This window comes from Chelonoidis abingdonii, chromosome 6 (genome assembly GCF_003597395.2).
Source record: "Chelonoidis abingdonii isolate Lonesome George chromosome 6, CheloAbing_2.0, whole genome shotgun sequence".
NCBI classification, from domain to species: domain Eukaryota; kingdom Metazoa; phylum Chordata; order Testudines; family Testudinidae; genus Chelonoidis; species Chelonoidis abingdonii.
The window spans coordinates 102,723,286-102,744,989 of record NC_133774.1 but is presented as its reverse complement, the minus strand read 5'-3'; the positions used below and the strand labels follow the sequence as shown (position 1 = coordinate 102,744,989).

General features: G+C 40.4%; 1 protein-coding gene across 1 annotated transcript in view; it reads left to right on the top strand.

Moving 5' to 3' along the window:
• Nucleotides 1-21,704, top strand: part of LOC116830805 (guanine nucleotide-binding protein G(q) subunit alpha) — a 225,718-nt gene that overhangs the window by 116,246 nt on the left and 87,768 nt on the right. Inside the window, exon 3 of the mRNA XM_075067498.1 lies at nucleotides 21,338-21,492. Coding sequence (XP_074923599.1) covers nucleotides 21,338-21,492 — 155 coding nt within the window. The remainder of the gene's footprint in view (nucleotides 1-21,337; nucleotides 21,493-21,704) is intronic.

Genomic DNA, 21,704 nt, shown 5'->3' with positions numbered 1-21,704 from the left:
CTCTGCCCTGAGCTCCGCATCCCCCCCCTCAGGCCTATGCCCTGAGCCCTGTGCCTGGCAAACCCCCCAGGCCTCTGGCCTGAACTCTGTACCCACCTCATACATACCCAGCCCTCTGCTTGACTCCTTCACCCCCCACCCCACGACCCCAGCCCTGACTCTGGTACCCCCACACATACCCAGTGCCCCTCAACCCTGACACCTGCTCCCCCCTCATATGCCCCCAGCCCTCTGCCCTGACTCTTGCACCCCTCCACATACCCAGCCCCCTCACACTGCATGCACCCCCCACATCCTGACTCTTGCACCCCCACATCCCCACTCCCACCCTGAGCACCAAATGGGAGCTCCTGCACCCCATCCCCACATTTCCACCTGCACCCCTCACATCAAATGGGAGCTGCCCAGGTAAGTGCCCCACACCCAAAGCTCCTGCTCCAACCCTGAGTCCCCTCCCTCATTCTAGCTCCTGACCAGACCCTTTACCCCCAGCCGTGTGCTCAGTGCACTCCCACCCTCAGCTCAGTGCAGAGAGAGGAAGAGAATGGGCGAGAACTAGGGAGAAGGTAGGTACCCACTGTATGTGGGCAGGGCCAGGACCCCAGACCGGCAGCGGGCTGAGCGGGTCTGGCAGCCGGGATCTGGCAGTGGATGGAACCCCTGAGCGGCAGTTTAGTTATATGATATATAGACTTAGAGAGAGAGACCTTCTAAAAAAACATTAAAATGTATTACCAACCTTAAATTAAAGTGAATAAATGAAGACTCAGCACACCACTTCTGAAAGGTTGCCGACCCCTGTTATAGACAGTGCTGGAGGATGCTTGAAAGATGTGTGTATAGCAGTAGTCTCTGTATTATGACATCAAGCCTGCTATGAAGCTGCAGAGCTATAGAACTGGGGTTATATCAACTGAGTTGTATGGAAGTGAAACATGGGTGCTAAGGAAGACTGAAAAACACTAGATTGATGGTTTTGATTCTTGTCATCTCTGTCAGCTGCTGCATATCAAGTGGCAGGACAAAATCAGAAATGAGAATATTCTAAGCTGACACCAGCAACCACTTCCATCAGCACTGTTTCAGTTTCAGTATCTTTCTTGGTCGGAACATATTATAAGAATGGAAGACCAATGAATTCTGAATTGCGTGTATCTGGAATGCAGCTACATCACTTGGGTGCCAAAAGCTCCAGTTGTGTGACAAGATTGCCAGGGACAGACAGAAACTGAGTATACTATCAGACCACTTTAAGCACATTGCGATAGATCAATCTGGGTGGCGCATTATTTGCAAGGAGATAATGTCCCTTTGGGATTTGCCATGATGATGATGAGTAATAAATTCTCCTGCCAGCTGGACAATAATGGGAGTTGTGTGCACTCAGTACCTCACAAGAGGTGTTCAGCATCTTTATGTTAAGGTCTAACATAACATTTGCTCATATTTTGGTTGTGGAGTCTGATACTTCATTATTATTATAATTAATACACTTTTGCTTGCTACATCAGCTGTTAATGGGTTCGTGTGGCTCATTAACGGTCCACTCTATCCAATTAGCATTACTCTCTTATGGTGTATCTGGTAATTAAACCTATGATTTAACAATATATATTAATTATAGCTTTGAAGTACTACCATGGAGTATTAAAGGTCATTGTGGGTAATTCAGCTAAGTGTAAGAAAAAAAACTGAACAAAGAGGTTGAGTTTTATCCTCATCCTCTATCTCCAACCTTCCCTTTTCTGGGCTTTAATTAATTTACTCCCACTAATAAGAAGGATTTACAAAAGTTTCGAACTATAGAAATAACATGACCTAAATCTATGACCTTGAGCATGAAAAGGTCTGTTTTTGTGATGTATTTGAGCATATTTACTTTTTTCAATGTGTATGCACTGAATCGCTCTTCTGAGAGTTTTAACATTCTCTAACCCACTCTTTCCCAGAATTCTTAGAAGTCTCTGTGTATCAAAGAAAACATGCAAACAGGTAGGAATTAGTTTAAACAATCTGGGCCCTATCCTGGGCCCCATTCCTTCTCTTTGCACAAAGCAGACTTAGAGCCTGTTGAACTATTCACGGCTTTCTCAGTGTTGAGGAATCTTCAAACGGCACAGAGTCTTCCTAGCAGCTTTTATGTCATCCCCTCCCAGCCCAGGCACAGAGGGCATAGCTAGGGAAAACTAGGAGTGTCCAAGATATCTGTCCACCCCAGCAATCCCCAATTGTGTAACTGCTCTTTGGGTTGTTGGCAGCCAATGTACAGTAGAGCAGTCCTATTACATAAATAAGCAGTAAAATAAAAAATTACAAGTTCATGGTTTCCCGTGGAAATCATTAAATTGACTTCACTGGGCAATGGGTCAGGTCCACTGTACTTTCCACTCTTTTTCAATATAATCCTTTCCTCTTACTTCTCCTCCAGGTAAATTATATTGTCAGTTAAGATCCTCCCTTTTGAATTGTGAAAACTATATTTTTTTTTAAATAATTGGGTTAAAGAGAAAAATAGAAAAGTGGTACATCTTTTCTCCAAGGGTTAGAATTTAAGAATGTAAAGTATAATCCCAGTTCAGATGGTTGGATTTTTATTATTTGTTTTCTCTCTCCAGCAGTATTTAAAAACAAATTTGATAGCTATTGCTAATTTATTTGAGTTTGGCACAGACAAAAACTTCCTTTCCCACCCAGCAAAAAAGTAACTTTATATTCTTGTCCTATAGATTTATCGGGAAATTCCTTTTAGGTGTTGCAGAAAAAAATATGAGCTAAATTCTGAGCTGACTTCTGCCGAAGCAGACTCCATTGACTTCAGGAGGTTTTATGGGGATGTACATCAGTGTTGAATTTCACCGAGGAATTTCAGTAAAAATCTGATCACTGCTATGACCCAGCAAACCTCCAGGATAATTGCTCAGGAGGATTAAGTGATTCAGTGTAGAATCTTTGCTTTTCTAGTAATGAGAATTTAGAGTTTTCCCAGAAGGACAGTGATCCGACTGTCCTTTCATTTTCTACCCCTCTTATTCCCTTACCTGAAAGCCTCCTCAATGTTTAATTTAATTTAAAGGCCAAAAAAAACCATTTCTGCTTTTAGTCACCTAGGTGTAACACCCACTAAAAACTGCAGCACAATATAAACAATTTTAATTTTTTAAAAACACATTTTTCCCACTTTGTGAGCATAGAACATATTGAGACCATTCAGTAATATGTCTCTGACCCCTCACTAAAACCTTGTAGAAGAAACTCCTTTTAAACTTTGGCATATAGATAACCCTTCCTAAATCAACATTATGTAACCTAATTAGACCAACACATTTAAATATCAAATAAATTAGTAAACAGAATGAATGTTTTTCTCTCCTCTTTGAAATGTGGTCTGTGTTAGGTTAAGCTGTGAGTAACAATCAGCTTCACGCACATCATGCTATACAGACAGTAGTGTTTTCAAATTGTTGTTTATGCAGGACTTTCTTCCCCCTCCCTCTAGCTGATAATGAAAGCTGGCTCCATGTTTCATGAGACTAGCAGTTACATTAGTCACCAAGGGAAAAATCCAGCAGCCCTGCTTCAGTCCTTACTTAAACAAAACTCCCACTGCCTCCAGTGATTTGGCCCAGGAGAAAGTAATCAGCCATTTAACAGCTTGTGTCTACAGTGTATAAGATGCCATGTTAGTTTGATCTCGTGTCAAATGTAGCATTCTTCCTTCCTTTTCAGCTCCTTCAACAAAGTTTAAAATAATCCATTAGCAGCAGCATAACTGTATCCAGCATTGGGCTGAAGGGAATACGGTCAGGCTGCTGTATTTAACACCTTGGGCCAAAATCATGCCTAATATGACTCCACTCAGGACAAAGTTACATCTGGGCTAAATATAACTACTTATTTCAGACACGGCAATTCTCTAGTGTGGACATAGGCTGAGACAACAAAGATTTTGGACAATGCCAGGAATAACTGGGTGAGAAAATTCTTGGTGATAGGATAAAGTCTAGTTTTACATGCCCAGATTAAGATTGTAGCTAATTTTCGGATGCCCCTTTCCACAGAATGATGTAATGGTTTTAAAATGCAGTCTGTCTGAGTGGGAAAGACACAAACACAACAATTTATGTTTGGTGCAGTATTTGCAGAGCAAGACTCCCACTGGGATGATCACATTTTTTTGAAAGGATCCTCCCAAGCCTCATACTTACTTCTCAGAATTTTACTTGTGAGCTTCTTCCTTTCTCCTGGCCATTCTTTAGTCAGCAGAGGGCACTCTCTTTCTTTGAAACACAGCAAAGCAAAACTTAAAACCACAAAGAAGTGAAACAATGATTACTGTGGCAAACGAAAAAAATACTACAGTACTTATCTGGGCTCTGCCATGCCACAGCTTATGAAAGATATGAAACTTAAAATTCCGCCTAGTGCAGGAATCAGATTAAATGTATACCGTTTTAGAAGAAGAAGTGGTGTACTGATGTCCTAATGATTTTTGTCATCAATTGTCCATTTCTTTTCCAGTCTCTGGCTTACGTTTTCACTTAACTTCACTGTCTAAGGCGTGGAAGACCCTGAAAGCATTGCTTTCCTGTGTAGGCAACAGTGGCAATTGGGAATAGCCGGTGTGTCTGTGAACTGCCTGGATCCACTGCAGTAACCTGTGGTTTTTGGGAAGGGTGTGCGGTGTTTGCTGTTCCAGCGTTTTGTACCGAGGCCCTTACAGACATCCCTGTGCAAGATATAGCCACCCAGGCTTTGCACGGGCATACAGAATTTGGGCCCAGCTGTATACATGCACAAACATACAGATCAGCCTGTCTAATGCTGTGATTGTATTAACAACTAGGCTGTTAAGGCAATGGAATCTTGTTGATAATGATAGTTGCTAATTATATTCTCTGTGAATAGCGCTTAGCTGAATGAAGACTTGGGTATATTTTGTTCAGATGCAAACAGAAATGCATAAAATTCAACTACATGGAAGGGATGAGTAATAACATTTCAGAGAAGTAGTAATTGTTAATAGTTATTTATATTGCTTGAAGTTTACACAGTATTTTACAGGCCGAGACTAAAACATGCTCCCTGTCTCAAATGTCTTAGTCTCTAAGGCACTGGAGAAGGGTTATTTAAAAACTGCAGCGATTTTGCCAAATTTCTTGTGGAACAACTGCAGAAAGATCATTATTCAGTTGCTGATCATTTTTCAATCTTTAGTACTTTCCTTCATACCAGTTTGCCCTCTGGGCAAATGCAGATGCAAGATTCTACTTTGGTATAAAGTGGTTTGAAGAGTTTTTACCCTGATCTCATTATATTGGCCCACTGCTACTAGTTTGCTCTTGGCTTTTTATGGGGACAAGTACTGTCTCTATCATCTAGAGTCTCAGTTATACCCAATATCCACTGTGTTTAGCCAGGGGAATCAAGTGTAGCTCCCTTACTCCGCGGAGGCTGCTTATATGCTGCCCCTAGCCCCATAGGCTTAGTTTGATTTCTATATTGCGGGGGGAGGCGGGGGGGAGCTGCTCCAGTCAGGTCAGTGGGGCTTGGGTGGGGAAGGGGACTTCACACCTTCCCAAGGACTGCCGTTTGGGGGTGGGTGGGGGGAGAACACTTCCCCCAAACCTATACTCATGCCTAGCCCTGGTGAAGGTTAAAGCTGTCTTGAGACTTTTTAGGGTATCCTAGCTGAATATAGCCAGAGCTTATTGGTATTCCAGCTTCACCCTCCTCTCTATTTTCATGCCCTATTCAAAAGCCTTCAGGGGAAGGGTTCCATATGAGTATGATACACTGGATTTATTTACATAACCTGGGGACTCCATTGGAATGACCTGCTGGCTTAATGCCCTTTTGGATTGTTGGAGCAGTGCAAAAGGGCCTGTCCTGTATTCCTTATATTTGTCCTGTGAGTATCCACTGTTTAGCAAACTTGAGTAAAAAAAATGTGTATACTTGTGCCTGTCTGACTATCAGAAATGTGTATACTCCTATAAAAGAATATCTGTTGGAGAAAGCAGGACTGAAAAATGATGCTTTAAAAGAGCACCAGTACACGTATGTTTTATAACCACATGATTATGAGTGTGTGTGTATGTGGCGTGTGTTTATGTTGCCCCACTTATCTGTCATACTTGCACAATGATCTTTGATTATTAAGGCTATGATTTAGTCATGCATATTTTTAGTAAAAGTCATGGACGGGTCATGGGCAATAAACAAAAATTCATGGCCTGTGACCTGTCTATGACTTGTACTAAAAATACCTGAGATTAAATCTTGGGGGAGAACGTCAGGGGGGTTGCTGCTTGGGGGAATACCTGGGGCCAGCGGCACAAGCTGCTGGGGGCCAACAAACCACGGCTGCTCCAGCCAGCTGGCCAGGGACCACTGCCCGTGGCTGTGGCTGCTCCGGCCACCCCGGGACCATTGCCCGGGGCCGCTGGAGCAGCAGTGGGTGTGGCTGTCCCAGAGGCCACCTGAGCAGCTGGCCCTGGAGTCAGCCACACTGGCCCCTGCAGAATTCACAGAGGTCGTGGAAAGTCATGGAATCCGTGACTTTTGTGATCTTCGTGACAGACACAGAGCCCTGCTGATTATTAGTGTTAGATTTCCTCCTTTCCCTGTATTTTAGCTGCCTATGTAAGTGTAAGTTGATCTAAAAACAAAATGTTTCTGTGTTAGCTTCTACCACTGCAGATGTGTGTTATCTTCGAAATTGAGCGAAAGAGGTTGTATCCCTTGGATTTGCATCTGAGACTTGCTGAGGAGGGCTTTATGAGGTTGTAGATTTTCTTACTAGTGAACTTGTTGTTTATATCATTTTAGTTTACACCAGTGTGTAAATAGACAATACTATACATATAAAACAAACTGAACTTAAAATATATATCAATACAGGTGACTTCAAATCTTATTAAAATATGTACAATCTGTTTGGCCCACACAAGGTTGTGCATAGGTTCATGTGGCCCTCCTGTGTAGTAAGGTTGGGCACCACTGATTTAAATTAGAAATATTTGAACCAAAAATCATGGAATTGCTTTTCTTTCCCCCTTCTGCCCACTCACCCCCCAAAAAACCCCACCACCAAACCCTTACAGGGAAGGACAAATATGGGGATTTGGGACTTGGATCCTAACTGAATGGTTTGTTGGCGCACAGCAGTGAGAGATCACTGAATTAGAATATAATAGTTTGATGAACAAATAATGTCATGAAGGTACTGTGCTGTGCTTGGGCACTGGCCAGTTACCTATAAGTGCGTGCGCGCACACACACACACACACACAGAGACACACAAAGACAGAGTCTTGATCCCAAAACTGTGCTCTTTCTACTTTTGCTGCCTGAAACCAGTTTGTTGTTTTAGGGGAAAAAAATACACTGTAAGTGAGTTTTATGAGACAGACTAAAACCTGCCCTGTCAGTGGAACAGGATCAGACCGAATCTGTTAAAATTACATAAATACTGTGCAAAGAATTCTGTAATCAAATAAAATGACCTAAGGAAACGGTCCAACAAGATTAGAATGGAATTTTGCATAAATGTCTTTTTGGTTCCTAGCAAAAGTAAATGAGTTAAGGGAGAAGGAAGAACCACACATTAAAAAAAAAATGGATTATCTTGAGTAATTGCAGAGCAGACTGTCCAGGCTACCAGCAAGACAGAAATAATAAGTTGGAGGTTAATCACTGGTGTAACTGGAAAGGATGCAATCTTTGGCTGTTCCACAAAGAGACTATCTGAAAGTCGTAAGTTTAATTTGTCCAACCCTGCCCTCTCCAAGTGTTGCTCAGAATGTAAAGTAGCCTCTATCACAGAGAACCTCAACTGCAGAGTAAATGAGAGATTTTTAGAGCACCTGCCAGAAAAATACTCAATAACTACACAATTTCAGGTCCAGTGTGTGAAAGTTTCAGCTCTGGTGTTACATTTTTTGCAAATAGGAGATATGAAAAGCCTAATTTATAGCCTACAGAGGTAACATATCACAGGCTTAGTTCAGATATTAAGTGTGGTATTTTTACAGTTAGAATTAAAGACAGCCTGACAGATCTTTGTAATTGCACCCCTATGGATGATGTGTGGACAATGGTGTCATCTATCACCAGTGCTTTCCTATCCCCGAACGTATTTAAAGGTTCATGTAGCAGTGTGTAGAAACCAAAGCCATAATGCTGTGAAAGATCTTACCTCCTAAAAATGTTAACTAAAAGAGAATAGCCTGAAGTCCTTGTTATCCACTGAGGAGAAGATTTTAGTGTCAAAAATAAGAAACCTTAAAAATAAATAAATAAATAAATAAAAAAGAATTATAAGATAACATACCAGTAGTCAGATTGCCAATTCAGACACTTGTGCTACAACATACAGTCTGAAAGCCCAGCAATTTCTTCTGGGATGAAAGACTAGGGAGTACAAGAAAGTAAAACAGCAGGTTGAACCTTGGAAGTTTCCTGTTGTGGCCTCCATGAGTGGTTATAGAGAAAATTTAGATTATATTTCTTATTTCAACAAATAGTGATTTATAATTGTAAACAGGGAAGACAATCCAAGAGAGAGAGGATTATAAAATTTTGATTCAAGGTCAAGATGGCTACTGTATCTCCTTATGTCCATTTATCCCATTCATTCCCTCCTGCTTGCCCCCCAAAAGGCAAGATTTTTTTTTCTAGTATAGGCAAACTCCATACTTAAGTGTAAAATTTAACTGTGTGATTTTAAAACTCAGTAACTGGATGCAGCCAATTAAATTCAAGGATTACTACAATAGTCCAATCTGATTTATTTTATTTTATACCTGTAACTGCTATCTATTATGAGGCCTCTATAATAGGTGTCTCTGCAGACTTCCGGCAATGAGTGAGCAAGGCTGAGAAAAGCCAGAAGTAACAGGAAAAAGATCAAGGTCTTCTGCTTTACCCCCTTACGAAGTGTATCATTGGGGAGCTCAGCTGGCTCGGTTGGCAGAGTGCAGTTTCCCTCACAGCCCAGTCTAGGCATCATCTCAGCCCTCCTTCCCTGGCAGGAAAGGTACCAGGAAGGATGGGAATAGTCAGCTCTAGGGAAAGCAGCTCCCACTCCCGTACGTAACTGCTTTATCCTATTCCCAATCTTGAGCAACACCTAGAAGTGTCAGGTTATGAACGAAATCATCCATCAAGCAATGCAAATCATTACACATCCTATTTCTAGCTTCAGAAAATCAAGAACAAAGAGAGCAGGGCTATGTCTGAAAGATCTGGATACATTCTTAAAGGACGCTTATCTCCACAATCCCATTTTACCATCCCACAGACAATTCCATATTGCATATGGATAGCAGCTTTCTTTCCCCTCCGAACTTTGATTATTACCATTTGATATGACAGATGCTCCCAGGGTCTCATCCAGAATCCAGAGTAGACTTTAAGGAAGACAGATATTCACTATTATCTCTTCCCAGACATTTTTTCTGCTTAGGGCTCTGTACAGAGAGAAAACTGAAATGCACCCACTGAATGATACAATTTCTGGATTATCTTGGTTTCTTGATAAACACAGATATATGGTGTCAGGGAAGTCCGTCAGAGGCCTGGGATGAAGATGAATATCATCAGGTACGTCGTTTCATCTCAGAAGAATTTTAAGAGATTTGTCACAGAAACGAAAATCCACATCTTATGGGAGCCTACTGGGAATGCTGATCTCATATACCTACTTCACTGATCCAGGATTCCTGTGGTATCTATCCACTACTACTTGTTCTCCCTTCCACATCTCATCTGTAGACAGAGGTCAAGTTCCCATTGTGTATTCTTAGCAACACAAAAGAAGTGAGTGCTGAGAATCACACTTTTTTGAAGGGATCCACCCATTAGTGAGCTAAGGAGAATGATCTTTACGTCAGATGCCAGCTGGGGATAGTAGAGGTGGCAAAAGCAACAAAGAGCTATATGCCTCTCCATCTGTGGTGGGGTTGTGGGATGGAGAATGACCTATTGAAAAGATGGCCAATATCTCTGCCATATGCCTTCCCACATTTCTCACTGCTTCCCAGGACCATACAAAACCTAGGAAAGAGTGAGTGGCAATGATACCGTTTTATGCCATTCCGTCTGACAAGGCTATTCTCATGCCTGATTACCCTAGCTTTGAACTTTTCAATGTCTCTAACTTAGAGAGGAGGTCTGCTGTTGCAAAAAACCTCACAAGCTTCTATATGGGATCAAAAAGATTCGAAAATGGATACTTGAATGAAGTGACAGTCACTCACATGAACCCTAACAGAATTAATAAACATAATGTATTCTATTGGCTAGTGCAAAGTCTATAGTTTAAGTACCATGTAAACAAGTAAAACATAGCTATGAATTTCTCCAGGAGGGCGTTAGTGTGCGTGTATAAGAATGTATAGGCAAAAAGTATAACGTTATCGTTCAAGGAAAGGAAGTTTTTGTCCAATCCCAATGCTGATGCTTCCTTAGGGCAACAACCCTTATTGCAGCCCCATAAGGTCACAGAGCACAATCTTGAAACCTCATTGCATTCTTTACGGAACAACCCAAAGCCAGGATGTTTCATCATATTTCTTATTCATTTAAGTAGGTCTTCTAATAGCTACTATCTCCAACCAGATGAATGTTGAAGTTGAGAGCTTTCTCAGATGAGAACCAGTATTGTACTTTGAATTCAGTCAGTTAATCCATTAATTCCCCCAATAGATTCAAGAAATATTTTTCCTTCTGTTAAGCATTAATGTCCAGTCCTTTGGACTATCTCAGGACAGAGAAATCATTTATCCTGTACTGAGATCTGTTAGACAGCCACATGGCCTTCAATACATAATTCCCCAAAATTTTTATATAATGGTGAGCCAGTCTTTAGCCAATGCCACTTTTGGTCAGTAGTGTTTACCACTCAGGGAACGATAGAGGATATGTAATGTATTAAATATAAGTAATGTAATATACTAAAGATAAACTAAATGAGTCAACAATGTAATGCTATTGCAAAAAAGCAAACATTTTGGGATATATTAGCAGGAGTGTTGAAAGCAAGACATGAAAAGTAATTCTTCCACTCAACTCAGCTAGAGTACTGTCTCTCATTCTGGGCACCACACTTCAGGAAAGATGTGAACAAACTTGAAAAATCCAGATGAGAGCAAGAAAAATGATTAAAGGTCTAGAAAACATGACATATAAGGAAAGGTTTCAAAACATTGGGTATGTTCATCTGGAGAAGAGAAGACTGTGGAGGGACATAACAGTTTTCAAGTAAGTAAAAGGTTGTTATGAAGGGGAGAGTGATAAATTGTTCTCCTTATGCACAGCGAACAAGACAAGAAGTACTGGGCCTATATTGCAGAAAGGGAGAATTAGGGTAGACATTAGGAAAAACTTCCTAACTATCAAGGTTGTTAAGCACTAGAACAAATTACCTATGGATGGTGTGGAATCCTTGTCAATGATGGTTTTCAAGAACAGGTAGACAAACACTTGTGAAGATGGTCTGATAATACTTAGTCCTGCCTCAGCACCCAGGACTGGACTAGATAACCTACCCATGTCCATATTTAGATGGTTCTGCCTGCCACCAAGAAGGAACCCTGCTATGAAAATCCCATTGTAACCTGTCTGTGAACTTTAGCACAATGAGAAGTGGAAAATAATTAATAGGCTCCACAGATCTGGCCTGCCAGATTATCCAGAATAGAGATGGAAATTGATATCCGAAGGTTTGGATTTGTTTTGTTAGGGGAAATTTCCCATGTTATATAAGAGAAGAAATTGTTGTGCTTTTTCTGAAAATATCGTTAATAAAATCTGTAACTTAGGAAAGTAGAATTGAATTATTCTGTCTGTGGAACTCAAGGGAACTTTATGGTGCAGGGCAATCCCCTGCTGCCAGTGACTGACAGGTTCAGTTCTGCTCCCACGCATCAAACAAACCAAAGTGCCCACTGTAATTGATCTGTAGGTCTCAATACTCCAAAAAGAACATGTTCAGGAAGCAGAGATACATTTTCATAATCTGACATTTTGTTTTGGGCCTGTCTCTGATTAAGACCGTCTGTGGTTAACTGGTTTTTTGCAGTCCCTGAAAGAGAGAGTGAGTGAGAGAGCGCGAACAAATGCACGTGTGTTTGTGTGTGTGTGCGCACATGCGCTCACACGTAACTTATAAAGTGTATAATTGTGTATCTGTCTGTGTAGTATATGCCATTTTCACGTTCTTGCAGTTTGAGAAATAGGCAGATCAGATACTATGCGTTTACAGTAATATAATATCAAATATTTATAGACTAGTGTCCACTATATCAGTTAGGTTTTTATTTTGCAGACAGACTGAAACCAAAGCCGTTATATGTTATGTCAGAGTAAACATCCAAAATCTAACAGCAGAATAAGAGGAGGAGACAATAAAGATCTTGACAGCCTTTCTGAGATCGCCTGCTCAACATAAAAATGTTCTGTTATGCTTGGGAGGAAGCAGATATAGCATTCTTAGCCTGCATGTCCTCCTGGGAAAGTATTTATGAAAAGATACAATCTTTCTTTGTTCCATTTCTTATTTTGTTTTGGCACGCTGACTTCTTTTTTGCAGTGTGATTGCCAGAGGGGTATATTTGGAGAAGTTGCTTGAAGGCTGTTGGTCATTTTTCAAATAATGGTGTCTGTTACAGCTATCCCCCTATTCCATTTTGTCTCTTACAGCTGTCCCCATACTCCATTTTGTTCTCCTCCTGTGGCTGCCCCTTCCCTGGCTGTTAAGTTGTTTACCAGGGCCACTGCCCTTCTCAAAGGGAGGGCCCCTTAAGTTGTTTACCAAGAGCCATTGCCCTTCTCAAAGGGATGGCCACTTGTGCTAAGTGGGACCACTGCCCTGTTCAAAGGGTTAGTCCTGTTATCACCTTGTTAAACCTGGGCTCGGTGTAGGGTAGGCAATGTCCAGAGCTGCAAGACCTATTGTGTTTTTAAGATCTTGGGCATGAGTCATAGGCCTCATGTGCTTTTGAGTCACCTACTGCACAGGACTCTGCCCAGACATGTCTCTGTGCTCACCTACAGTTTCCCTGCCTCCTCTCCTCCCTTGTATCAAGAGGAGCCAATCAAAAGTACTGGCAGGAAACTGCCTGAGTTTGCCTTTAAAAACAGACATTTTTAAAACTAAGATCAGAAAGGTTCCTGCATTGCTGCCTGGTCTGATCAGCCAGGGGTTCTGGGGGGTCCTTTCTCCGCTCTCATTTTATTTTTGAGTGTACCCCCGTTTTTTGAAACCCCCCCCCCCAAGAACGAATTGCTGCCTGAGAGATCTCCTGATTATTGAGACTGTACCTAGCCTTCTGATGTTTTTGCTGCTTTTACCTCTGCTGCTTCCTTTGGGGCTGGTAAGAATCCCTCTGTGAAATTCTGTGAAATTCTCTATACTTTTATTTTATTATCTTAGCTGCTCTCTCTCTTTCCCCAGCACCCAGACTTAACCAGCACCCAGCATAGCTGTGGTTAAGTTAGGTTTAGAGAATTGTTTGTATTGTGTTCTGTAAGTTAGGTTTAAGAAATTGTTGCATTGTGTTCTGTTACTTGCTAATTTGTGTAGTCTTGGTTAAGTTAGGTCATAGATAAGATTTTGCTGTGTTCTGTATAGTTGTGGTTAAGTCTGTCTTCCTGCTGCCCCCACCGAGCTCTCCAGTCACCCCATACCCCTCAGTCTCTCTGCTGTTTAAACCTGCAGCCTGCCTGCCCTCTGTCTCCTGAAGTTTAAATCTCCCTCTGCTCTCTGCTGTTTAAAGCTGCAGCCTGCCTGCTCTCTCTCTCCTGAAGCTCTCTCTCTCTCTCTCCTTTTTAATCCCTTCCTCCACACTCTCCTATTACCCCCAAACCTCAATTGTATTACTGAAGTCTAGCATAAAACCCCATTGGTTACCCTTTTTCTCTCTAACACACCTCACATTTTACATTTATACCACTGTGACACATTTTTACCTAGAGTTGTTTACTTACCACATTTTCCCATAACTGTTAGTTGGCTATATGCTGCTGTGACACACCTTTTATATAGAAATTGTTAGCTACTTGTTACATTTATACTTCAGTGTTAATTGGTTACCAACTGTATTGTACCCCACTGTATTGTACCCCACTATTGAAACCCCCTATACTATTTGCTAAAAGAAACCCCTCCCCAATTGTCTACCTTAACAAACCCCATACGCCTCACTATTGAATTTTCCCTGTTTTTTGCATTTTCTTAATAAAGTTTATTTTGCACCCCACCTGTGTGGTAATTGCTCCCCAAGATCCCATATACCTGCAGGCAGGGACAAATGGGAACCAAAAAAATTAAATGTTTGATTCACTGTGGTGCATAAATTCCATATTGTTTGTGATGGATTTTTTCAGCAAATAAATCATGTATGAAAATAATAATTAAGGTTTTTGCATTAAACCAAATACTCTGTCAAAAATAATTGTAATGTGCATGGTGATAAATTTATATTGCTTTTATCTGTTAGGCAACAGCTTAACAGAGAGAGCCAGGCAACCTGGAGTTGGTTTATGGAAAATATGAAAGCTGGACAGTAAGTGACAAAACAGTCAGACCCCTTTGTTGCCCTGTAGTGTGATTGGCAGTAGTCGTACTAGACTGTGTATGTTAGCTTTGGATTCCTAGAGCTATTGACTTTTAAACACTATCTAAATTGCACTGTTATATTTGCATCTTCCGCTGGCCTCCCTCACCCCAAATAAACAAAGGAATCAATATATTCCATTTCATGTAGGAAATGTCTAACATTCCATGAAGGAGAATGTGAACTGTTTTACTTTCTGTAACTTGTGTGTGTTCGTATTTAATTTTTACTGACTGAATTAAATTTCTGATATTTATTCACAAAGGATGAGCTAGTCATCACAAAAGAAGATAATTTCTTTACTCTGCTCAACCCTGAATGACATCAGAAGAAACAGTTCAAAGTTTACCTTTGCAATAATGTGTGTGTGGAGGGTGGAATTGGGAGCCTTTTAAGAGATTGTCAAAATAATTGTAAAATGTATTTGTCAGGATGTTGATGACCTGTTCTAATCTGAATCCTTAACATCCCTATCTCCCCCTTGTCCCCATCAACTTGGACTTATCTGTTCAGTAGGGTTCACTTAAGGGGGAATCTGCCAGAGATCAGCAAGTGTTTGTCATGGTGTTCCTTTGCTACATAACTGAAAGGGATTTATTTTTATGAAGGGCTATGTTAATAGAGCTGATAATAATATAACTATTAAAGTATATGCTACAAGTGTCTTTTCTGTATCTCTACTATTGTGATACAATCGCATATAAAAGCTGAAGTGATGATTGCAGGTATGTGTCAGTGAAATTAGTGCATATTGTCTTTCAAGGATGTTTTAAAGAAAAAAAGTAGCTCCAAACTATCTCATGGACTTTGTCTCCTTACTCCCTTTTCTGCTTATCATCATCTTTCACTGGCTTTTTATTTTTCTCTCCACATTATATCAACACTCCTTAGCATAAGAGGTTTGTCTTCTCCAGTGGGGACTTTTAAATGTCTATATAAAGTTGATACTGCACAAACTGTAGTGATTAATGCTGGGTCCTCAGCTTTTGCATGTAAATAATTTAGGTCAGTGCTTCTCAAAGCTGGTTCACTGCTTGTTCAGGGAAAGCCCCTGGCGGTCTGAGTCGGTTTGTTTATCTGCCCTGTCTGCAGGTTCGGCTGATCGCAGTTCCCGCTGGCTGTGGGAAGGGCAGCCAGCTCATCCCTCGACCCGCGCCACTTCCGGTAGCCCCCATTGGCCTGGAGCGGCAAACCGCAGCCAATGAGAGTTGCGATCAGCCGAATCTGTGGACAGGGCAGGTAAACAAACTGGCCCGGACCTCAAGGGGCTTTCCATGAACAAGCAGCGGACCGGCTTTGAGAAGCACTGATTTAGGTGATAGTACCAAAAGCAGCATTACCAATTTACCATTATAACAATGTGAGAGAGGTAAAGCAAATAATTAGAACCAATGTGAACAGACATATGGCTTGATTCCCTTTTTGCTTCAAATGTATGTCACTACAATTAGTTTGACTTCAATGGGGCTATTTCTAATGACTTAGAAGTTGGCATAGAAAGTACACTTATTAAGTTTGCGGACGATACCAAACTGGGAGGGATTGCAACTGCTTTGAAGAACAGGGTCATAATTCAAAATGATCTGGACAAATTGGAGAAATGGTCTGAGGTAAACAAGATGCAGTTTAATAAAGATAAAGGCAAAATGCTCCACTTAGGAAGGAACGATCTGTTTCACTCATATAGAATGGGAAGAGACTGTCTAGGAAGGAGTACGGCAGAAAGGGATCTAGGGGTTATAGTGGACCACAAGCTTAAATATGAGTCAACAGTGTGATGCTGCTGCAAAAAAAGCAAACATGATTCTGGGGTGCATTGACAGATGTGTTGTGAGCAAGACACGAGAAGTCGTTCTTCCGCTCTGCTCTGCGCTGGATAGGCCTTAACTGGAGTATTGTGTCCAGTTCTGGGCACCGCATTTGAAGAAAGTTGTGGAGAAATTGGAGAGGGTCCAGAGAAGAGCAACAAGAATGAATTAACGGTCTACAGAACATGACCTATGAAGGAAGGCTGAAAGAATTGGGTTTGTTTAGTTTGGAAAAGAGAAAACTGAGAGGGGACTTGATAGCAGTTTTCAGGTATCTAAAAGGGTGTCATAAGGAGGAGGGAGAAAACTTGTTCACCTTAGCCTCTAAGGATAGAACAAGAAGCAATGTGCTTAAACTGCAGCAAGGGTGGTTTAGGTTGGACATTAGGAAAAAGTTCCTAACCGTCAGGGTGGTTAAACACTGGAATAAATTGCCTAGGGAGGTTGTGGAATCTCCATCTCTGGAGATACTTAAGAGTAGGTTAGATAAATGTCTATCAGGGATGGTCTAGACAGTATTTGGTCCTGCCATGAGGGCAGTGGTCTGGACTCGATGACCTCTCAAGGTCCCTTCCAGCCCTAGAATCTATGAATCTATGAGTCTATGAAAAAAAAAATCTAATGAAATCAATGGGGTTACTCTTGTGAACTTGGAATACTCAGTGTACACAGGAGTTGCATAATCAGACCCAGCTACAGAAGAACTAAACAGTTACATTCTAATAATCCTAAAATGTAAACAAAATGCATTTCATGAGGGGGTAGGGGAAAGCAGCAAATTTTGCTTCCTAGTATTTTAGTTTGACTAAAAAAATGACTCAGCTGAAAGCTCTAAGTGGAACTATCTGAAAGCAGTGTAGTTAATAACTTATCCTTTCAGTTGAACTGAATGTACGGAACTGTATTGAATACGAGTTTGTTGGAAAATAAAAAGGACTCTTGCAGTTTGTCTTTTATGCCGCTATCACTCTTGTCCTTTTTTCTCTTTCAAATAAAATAATTCTACTCTATGCATTTCAGTGGGCTGAACCATCAAAAAGTCACTATTAATGTCTTTCAAATGTTAGCTAATTCTTAAGGACAGTAGTTGCAGAACAGTATTCTCCTAAAACTCAGCATCCTTCAAGCTGAAACTCGTTACTATTGTATGAGTCAGCTTAGGATAAAGAAAAAGGAAACTGAAGTTTTAGAAGAAGGAAACAGAAGAGTATCTCCCTTCCTTTAAGTAGAAGAAATGATTTTGATGTTTTAAAGGCTGTTTTGGCTTGAGTAACATTTTTGGTAAGAACAAAATGTCCAAATCCCTCCCCTCACCCAATACAAAATTAGTAAAAAGGTTTTGAGTAACTTTTGCTGATGAATCTTGGTGCCTGTAACAGGGTGCCCACTTGGCTCCTGCCCCTGTTGGGCTGATAAAGTCACTCGGAGACCCTAGGTTCAGTAACCACCAGTGCAGTTCATTTACAGGTTGTGCTCCCACCACCTTTTCACCATGCAAGTAGCCCTTTACCATCAAGAAGGGGAGGACTACCTCCCTGCTTCCACTCCCTGCCTCTTCTATTTCTTCCTGCTTCCTGCCCCCCAAGCGTCCTTCTTCTGAGGCTTTTATACAGCCCTAGACTAATTGGGCAGCAGCTGTCCTTGCTTTCCCAGTTAGGGCCAGGTGGTCTAACCAGCTCCAATTCACCTTCCTTAATTGGAGCTGGAGTGACAGAGGACTGGCTTAGCAGTTCCTGCTCAGTGCCCTGTCACAGTGCCCAATTCTGCACCAAAACTCCTTTTGATTTCAGTGGGAATTCTGGATGTGTAAGGAATGCACAACTCTATCATAAGATTGTTATTTTGGACTACTTAGCAAAGTCATACCTAGACAATCAGTAGGTGTCCCAAGGCTTTGGGGATAGAACCACCACTTCAATAGTTAGTAAGCGTGTATTCACTGTCAGTGGCTGCCAGACATCGTAGTGGTAGAAGGTCCAATTACTGGCTGATACGTTGATGGTCGTTTTTATGTATACTCTCTTGCGCTATTTCTGACTAGCTCATCTGACAACCCTTGCTGGTGCTTCACACCGAGTTGGGACTGGATAAAGGATTTGTCCTAGAAATGTGTCTGTACTGTTTCACAAGAGCTATTGTACATATTCAGTAGAATGCTGTCTCTTATTATTTATTGGCGGTATTTAAAAGCTTTCTTTAATTTGTGCCAAATGCCTATTACGGGGAAACATGGATACAGTATGCCAGAAAACACCCTTTGGAGCTTGCAGCTCAGGGATCCTGGTAATATACAATATTGTATGTTTTGCCATAATTTTATTGCTATGCAATGACAAACACCATAATTAGGTTAATGGTATCTACACCCTGTAATATCCTCAAAACATACATTGTTAATTGGAAAAAAGTGGAAATAACTTGTTCTGTATTAAGCAAATTTTTCTTTGGAATCAGTGAATATTTTATATATTAAATATGTGCTGAAACACAATGGTATCTCTCCTTCTAAATGTTTTGAATTTTCTTCTCAGCCATATGGTTACCTGTGCACTCTGGAATAACATATTCTTTCTCCTTTGTTCAGCCTCATGGATATCAAAGCAGAGACTGTAACATACCTATTTTAAGAATAACTTTGTACTCAGGATACTGTGTAACTGACGATATATATATATTTTTGGTGGCTGCACGGTATCCACATTTTAGACCTTACTTTAACACACAACAAATTTTAAAAATTAAAATATTTTATTAAAATTAAATAAAATATTTTAATTTTATCTGTTTTCCAAACTGAAATCAGAATGTGTTTTCTGCTTGAATAGAAGATAGTTGTCAAGCATGAAGTGAGCATTATTTCCTTTCTCCTAGGAATTCTAAGTTAAATGTATGTGAAAGCAGAGATACATTTCAGAAAACTATAGAACTGATCCTGTCACAATACACTAAGCTAACTGGAATATTTAAATAAGGGACTGGGACAGATCTCCATGCCTGGAATATAAACTAGACGTGGGAATTACTTGTGTCTTATGTTTTAGCTTGTTCTGATTTGTGGAGCTATTCTTTTAAGTTCTAAGTACAGAACTTTTTGCTGATCATAACTTACAAATGATTCTGCTGTGTTTTTCTTGTAGTTCCTTGCCAACATGTTTTTAATCATGTTCAAGACATTGACATCTGCCCTAAAGATCACTTCCAGTAAGCAGCTCCCTATCTTAAGGGGTGCTTTAAAGAATCTCCATAGTTTTCAGTATAATATTGTTTGACCTGTAGTTAGAGACCATTTCTAGGCATCCAATTTGTGCTTATTCTTTTAGTAGTTGTTTTAGCCAGGTTTTGCTATAGAATCACAGTCCCCTTTCTAGGGGATCTCTTTGAATGGTAAAAGGCAACTGTACTTTTTTCCCTCAGTGTCTAAATCTACTGAGATTGTAAACTGGTTATTGGGGGTTTTTTTGTTTGTTTTTGTTTTGGGTTGTTTTTTTTAATTTTAGTTTTATATACAACAAGACTGCACCTGGAAAAACTGTAAGATAAAAGTGCAAATAGAACTTACTTTGAAAATTTGACCTACTAAATATATTTTAATGTGCAAATTGTAGCAGTTTATTGGCTTAAATTATTGAAATAGGACACACTTATTTTGCAGTAAGACTGCGTGCCCACCCACCCAGAAACTTGCAACATAATAATGCATTACAATGGATTTGATTCTTTTAGTTCCAGTTTTTGTGTGGACAACCCCTTACAACCTTTCTTCATTAGGAAAAAAGATTGGATTTTTATCACGTTTGCTAACAGATGGTTAAATCTGAGTGTGGACGAAACACTATCATTTTAATGCAGGTTACCAGTATAGCTTTAATAGTGTTAGTCTGATAACCTCTGTTAAAACAATAACTGCCTTGTCCACGCTAGGATTTTATTGTTATCGAGTGTTAGCTAGTGTGGTTAAGAAACCACAACGACATAAAAAAACACCTTTTTTTCTAGTGTGGATTCATTCTTAGTCGTCATTCTCCCTCAGCTCACATACCACTGCTATCTATACTTATTCACCATTTATTCTGAGGTATCAGTTCTTCCCTGCCAGTACAACATTTCTTCCCATCTCCAACCACCAAATTCATTTGTTTGAATGCAGATACTTATAAAATGCTCATCTTCATATGAATGTGGATTATTTGATCTGGCACAGACCCATCCCTGGTACACATTGTGCAGGTAGCATGGGTTCAACAGGTTACTAGATATGTCAAATAAGATGTCTTTTTACCTGTCTCTAGCAGCATGAAACTAAATGATATGTTGATCCACATAAAATGTACAGAAATCTCTATGTTGATGAAAGCAACAAAGAGTCCTGTGGCACCTTATAGACTAACAGAAGTATTGGAGCATAAGATTTCATGGGTGAATACTCACTTCGTCAGATGCATGTGAGTATTCACCCACAAAAGGTCATGCTCCAATATGTCTGTTAGTCTGTAAGGTGCCACAGGACTCTGCCGCTTTTTACAGATCCAGACTAACATGGCTATCCCTCTGATATGTTGATGAAGACATCTCTCCCTTCTCATTCCCTGGGATCCCTTTCAGCTTTCTCCTGCAGCCTTCCACACCCCACATGACACCATTTCTCCCAACTGCGGTAGCTGCTAGCCCAGCTTTTCCTCTAATCTAGTATTTCCCAAGGTATTTGGATATGTATTCACCTAGCAAGGAAATATATCCAGAATCTCTCAAATCAAAACAAAATGGATTTTTCAAATCTCATATAAATATGAAAAAAATAATGAAATAGCCAATTTGTAAGTGTCAGTTTTACAGCTTAAATACCTGGTGTATGAGGTATCTGCAAACACAGAAAATAGGGTGAAAGTTATTGTTTTGTTTGTTTTGAATTAGGCCCATGCACAGTTAGTTCGAGAAGTTGATATAGAGAAGGTATCAGCATTTGAGAATCCCTTCGTAGATGCAATAAAGAGTTTATGGAATGACCCTGGGATCCAAGAGTGTTATGACAGACGGCGGGAATATCAGCTATCGGACTCAACTAAATAGTAAGTATACATGAATATGTATAATTGGATTTTTTTTTTGTACTTTCTAATTTAAAATAAAATTCTGGTTATATTTTAGAGTGGCTCATAAGCTATGTGTCTGCATGTACCCACAATATAAGCATGTGTAGGCACATACAATGTATATATACACCAGCACATGCTTTGTACGTTGAATTACCAAGGCTAAAATTAGAGGGGATGGATCTCAT